We start from the raw sequence: 5,259 nt of genomic DNA on the forward strand, positions 1-5,259 counted from the left end.
AATGCACTCAATACCCATATTTTAATATTATGGAAGAAAATAATAAGACTGAAAAGTCATATTGTGTGCTAATCTAGCTAAACACTCACTTCTAACTGTCATAAATGCTCTTCAAACCTCTACATATGGACACTGTAGAGTTTAAACACACCATAAAGTTAGATAAATCTTCTATAAACTCACTCTTTATTACTTAAAATGCACTCAATACCCATATTTTAATATTATGGAAGAAAATAATAAGTGTGAAAAGTCATATTGTGTGCTAATCTAGCTAAACACTCACTTCTAACTGTCATAAATGCTCTTCAAACCTCTACATATGGACACTGTAGAGTTTAAACACACCATAAAGTTAGATAAAACTTCTATAAACTCACTCTTTATTACTAAAAACGCTATAAAAGCCAAAAACATGGGCAAAGTTTAGTGTTTCCCTTCTTAAAAGTTAAAGTCCCACAGCAGGGAGGTAGAGAGAGGTGCAGGGACACGGGAGAGAGGGAGAAAATCCCTAGCAACCATTATCTAACCCGTTCAGCCCTGAGACAGAGAGCAGAAACACTCATCATGTCTTCTCCCAGAGGAATCAAACCCCGTCCATCAATCATTGACCCGGACACCTGATAACAAAGTCTCTCTGCGACACAGTAAAACCACAGTATTGTTTTTATAACTGCCAGCATCATCCTCCGTTTAGCAACACGGAAAGCGCCGACGACGAGGCCAACGGCCGTAACGACCGCCGAAACGCGACCAAAGTCGACGGTTTGAGGCCAAACTCGCCTTCGAGTGTGACACTAAGCCCCGAGTTAACGTTTAAAATGGAAGTTAAAGCTGCGGATGATGTCGAAAGAGAGAAAAGAGAGACTAGAGGAGGAGGTGGGGGGAAGGAGGAGGATGCAACAGGCGTCACGTCGATGCTGCTGCTGCTGCTGCTGCTGCTGCTGGCTGCGCGTAACCGGAGACGGAGGAGAAAAGTGTCCGAAACGCGGCGAAAAGTGGCCAAACAGCGAGAGAAGCTGACGAACACGGGGCAGCGCGGCGGCGGAGGACGCCTCGCTGCCGTGTTGGTGCACTTTGTAAATGAACAAGAGTCGGATTCGTGCTAAATATGTCTGGGCAAGGTCACGGCAGCGGTGTAGAGTTAGCCGCTGTTAGCTAGAATGCGACCGGAAGTGGGGCGGCTCGCCCTTCAAACTAACTTAAAGATTAAAGCACGTTTTCATCTTTATTACAGTTTCCAGCAACATAAAGTTACACAGAGTCACTAAATAAGACACGCGTCTGTTTGTTTTTAGGATGACTTTGTGACATTAACCTTTCTTGGTGCATTTGCATTAGTGTTTATCCTTGTGCACCCTCTTCTGTTGTTAAATTGACCAATAAGTAACTCATTGATCGTTTCAGAACAGCCAGTATGAAAATGCAGTGACGCTAGTAAGAAAACCACAAATGACTCATCACAAGAGAAAAGAAACACCCACCAAACCAAGTGAAACTTTCTGTATCAGGAGCATCACTTTCTCACAAAATACTTGTATAAATTTCGACCACAGCAAGATAAAGCTTCCATAAAAAAACAGCAGATTACTTTAAATACATAAAAATCACATTCACCACAGCTCATCCTGCTAATTTGTCCTCCGCTAATCGTTCATCAACAGGTGGTTTTACTTTGAAGGCGCAGAGAGGAAGCGCCGCCGCTAGCTGCTGCTAGCTTGCTGGTGGTGTCTGGTAGCTTTACACATGGCCACTAGCAGCGAGGCTCCGACCAAAGTGCACCCGAGATATGGATGCTCGACTCCGGCAGCGAGCAGACTTTGAACCCCCTCCTGCCACCCTCCCCGCGGGGCAAAACCACCACATAACACCCCGAAACGTGCACACTGGTGATAAAGTTGCACTTAAAGTCAAAAAAACAAGCAAGTTTAGGCTAATTAGCTGAAGTAGGGTGAATGAGGAAGAGACCTGGGCTTGAATTCCACCGCTTGGATGCGCATCAAACTAGGAAGCAGCACGGAGAGGAGAGAAAAAAAACTATTATCCCTCCGCTGCCGTCTCCACATCTCAGCTTAAACTTTACTGTAACAGCCGCAACAAGTCCAAACTTTCCCCCAAACATGTCAAACATCGATCCGAGCGAGCGCACGGAGCCAGAAAAGCACCAAAACACAACGATGGAGAGGGTAAAAAACAGACTTACGCTTGACTTTGTTGGGGTTGGGCTGCTTGCGCCGAGACATCGTGGCGAGGATGATGATGATGGTGGTGGTGGTGGGGGTGATGATGATGATGATGATGAACGGCGGAGATGGTGGATGATAAAGGGGATGAAGAGAGTAACAAAATAAAAAAAAAAGAAAAAGGAGAGAGAGGCTGCAAACTTGCTCCGGAGAGGAGAGGAATCAAAATGGCGTTTCCGAAGGGATGTGCAAACTTGGACAAACTTTACTCCGGCTTCTCCTCCTCCCCTCCTCCCTCCCTCCCTCCTCCTCCTCCCCTTCTCCCTCCTCCACCTCTTCTTCTGCTTCTCTTCCTCTCTCCTCTCCCGGAGGAGAAGAAGTAAAACACTCGCGGAAAAGCAGTCGTCGAGAGGGAAATGTTGGTTAAAGTTGTATTTTGTTTTGATTCCTCCGGGACTCCTGACTGCGTCCTCTCGCTCTCTCTCTCCCTCGCTCTCTCAGCGTGTCTCTCTCCCTCTAAACCTGATAAGTAAAGCTCATCACGTGTTGTCTCGCAGTCTCCAAGGGGACGTGGCCACCAAGCATCTCTCTCTTTACGCACACTCGGAGACGCGTTAAGGATTACTTCTCCTCCCCGGTAACGAGCCTCTAACACGACGGGGGAAGACGTAATCCCACTTTGTTGATCATTTTAACAAAAAAAAACAAACAAACATTAGGCAACACGTAACTATTTCCGCTTTAATCCGGGTTTCACGTCTCCTCCTCTTGTCTGAACATGTGCAGGAGTTAAAATGTAACTTTACGCACGTTCAGCCTCATTTACATCCACGTTATCACATGAAATATTACCTTTAAAAGTCGATTTTTACAACTTTAACTCCTCACATCACTGTTCTCCTAACAAACAAACAAAAAAAAGTCACTACCCGTCCGCTCAGCTGGTTTAATTCAGCACAAACCCCGCGCTGCAAACGTTTGTTTTATCGCTGACGCTGAGTTTAAGGTAGTAAAAGATAAGAAACCATCCGCGCTGCCACACACTCCTGCGGAGGCAGCTCCAGCGAGCTATCGCGAGGTTTGAGGGACGGAGAAGCGGTGATACGAGTGAGATATCGCGGGATTTGGGGAGTAGAGAGAGGATGCCAACCGTCAGCCTTTGAGGGGGAGGGGGGGAGCTGGAGGAAACTGCTCCTGTTTCTAGGGAGGTTTAGTAAAAGTTTTTCTGTGGGATCCTCAGTCTAAAGTTTTATGTCTTAGTGACTGAAAAACAACGTATTTCCGGTCTGATATATTAAGGAAAAACTTTATGTTTATAAAATGTTCCCTTTAAAAAAGTGTTACATTTATATATATACCTGCTGACAGGTCATGTTTGTCCTTGTTACACAATCATTAAAAATAATCCTTTATTTATTTATAGCCCACATATATAAAATGTTCATACAAGTAATTTATTCATTTCGTTATTTGTACTTTTATTTGCTGCTATAAGATGTTGAAACTGTTCCTGTTTCAGGGGAGGTGTTGGTGAAGGGAGGACCTCAGTTAGTAATCACTGAGTGTTTTATCCCCCCAGAAAATGAGAGTTAAACTTTAAGGTGCTGAGGATCTGGGGTCCAAAAAGAAAGTTTATAGTTTTATGTCTAAATTACTCTAAAACAACATATTTCCTGTTTGATACAATTAGGAAAATACTGGGAAACACACAAAAAGGCCCTTTTAATCGTGTATTTTAAAATGTTTATTTAAAAAAGTTTTAGATTCTAAAAGGAAGCCTCATTCAAATGTTTATATACCAGCTGACAGCTTATATTTGTCCTTGTTTCATGCATACAGTCTTTAAAAGTCTTCCTTTATTTATTTAGATATGTATTAATAGCCTACATATATAAAATGTTATGTATAAAACGTTTAAAAATAGTAACTCCATGTACATTTATACATTTCCTTGTTCATTCATTTACATTTTTATGAAGTTATTTGTAGCTATAAGATGTGTTTTTTTATAACGTTATGTGAAATTAAATCTTACCGCATAAAATAAAAAGTTAGAAGTTACTCAACTTTAAACTTAGCACACTGTCTGACCAGCAGCTTTCCACCATTTGCAGGCAGTGATGAGGATGTGTGTGAGGATATAAATAACTCCGCAGCAGCAGCAGCAGCAGCAGCAGCAGCAGCTCTCTGCTCGCAGCTCGGACTTAAACTGCAGGCCGTGAAGCTGGAAACTAAATTTAAACCCACCCGGGTTCCTCTCACTCTCCCCACATTCCTGCCAGCCTTCCATCTCCAGATACAGACCCCTCCTCCCATCATCCCCTGCTGGAGAGAGGAGCGCTCAGGCATCTCTCCTCCCATCACACCCTCCTCCCCCTCCTCCTCCTCCCCTGCAGGCGGCTGCAGCAGAGCAGGAAGAGTCTCCCGGGCTGGTTGGGCCTGTTGCTGATGAAGGAGAGGGAGGGAGGAGGGGCTCATGGGACGCCTGGGTGTTACCAGGACTTTGTGGCTTAAATGCTTTAGAAAGTGCATTGAGTTTGGTTTAGGAGGCTTTTACAAGTAAAAGACTGTTGTGCTGCTTGCTTGGCTTAAAACTACAGTTTGTGGTTTTAGCAGGAGGGAAATGCTGGCACTATTTATTGTTTATTAAACATCTGTGTATCCATCCGCCCAGCACTGAACTTGTGATCCACAGCGGTGGTTTCCAGTCCGTGAGCACAGGCTTTGGGTTTGGTTTGCTACCAAAACCCATAAAACTCACAGTTACAACGAGACTTCACACGTACCTGCCTGCGTACCGATTAAACAAACAAGACACAGCATGTTTATCACAGAGGTGCTGCTGAACTTTGGACACAGCCTGGCTAGCTGTCCGCCCCTGCTTCCAGTCTTTATGCTAAGCTAGGCTAATCACGTCCTGACTCTGTGTTTAACACGAGACTGATATCCATCTGTGATAATCAATGTAGGGACAGCAGAAACACAGTTAGTGTATGTGTTTGTACAGGAGTGCAAACACAGACATCTTGAATGCAGTACTTCAGCTTGTAACCGAGTATTTGTACTGCTACTTTTA

The 5,259-nt window shown here is 44.2% G+C and overlaps 1 protein-coding gene across 6 annotated transcripts in view; it reads right to left on the bottom strand.

The window, feature by feature from the left end:
• The window catches only part of rreb1a (ras responsive element binding protein 1a), a 70,633-nt gene extending 68,191 nt beyond the window's left edge, over positions 1-2,442 (bottom strand). For all 6 annotated transcript variants that reach the window (XM_046044471.1, XM_046044498.1, XM_046044461.1 and 3 more), the window contains exon 1: positions 2,204-2,442. In XM_046044471.1, the coding sequence (XP_045900427.1) occupies positions 2,204-2,243 (40 nt within the window). In that variant the 5' untranslated portion in view covers positions 2,244-2,442. The remainder of the gene's footprint in view (positions 1-2,203) is intronic.
• Between the last annotated feature and the right edge of the window lie 2,817 nt (positions 2,443-5,259).

This window comes from Micropterus dolomieu, linkage group LG01 (genome assembly GCF_021292245.1).
Source record: "Micropterus dolomieu isolate WLL.071019.BEF.003 ecotype Adirondacks linkage group LG01, ASM2129224v1, whole genome shotgun sequence".
Lineage (NCBI taxonomy): Eukaryota > Metazoa > Chordata > Actinopteri > Centrarchiformes > Centrarchidae > Micropterus > Micropterus dolomieu.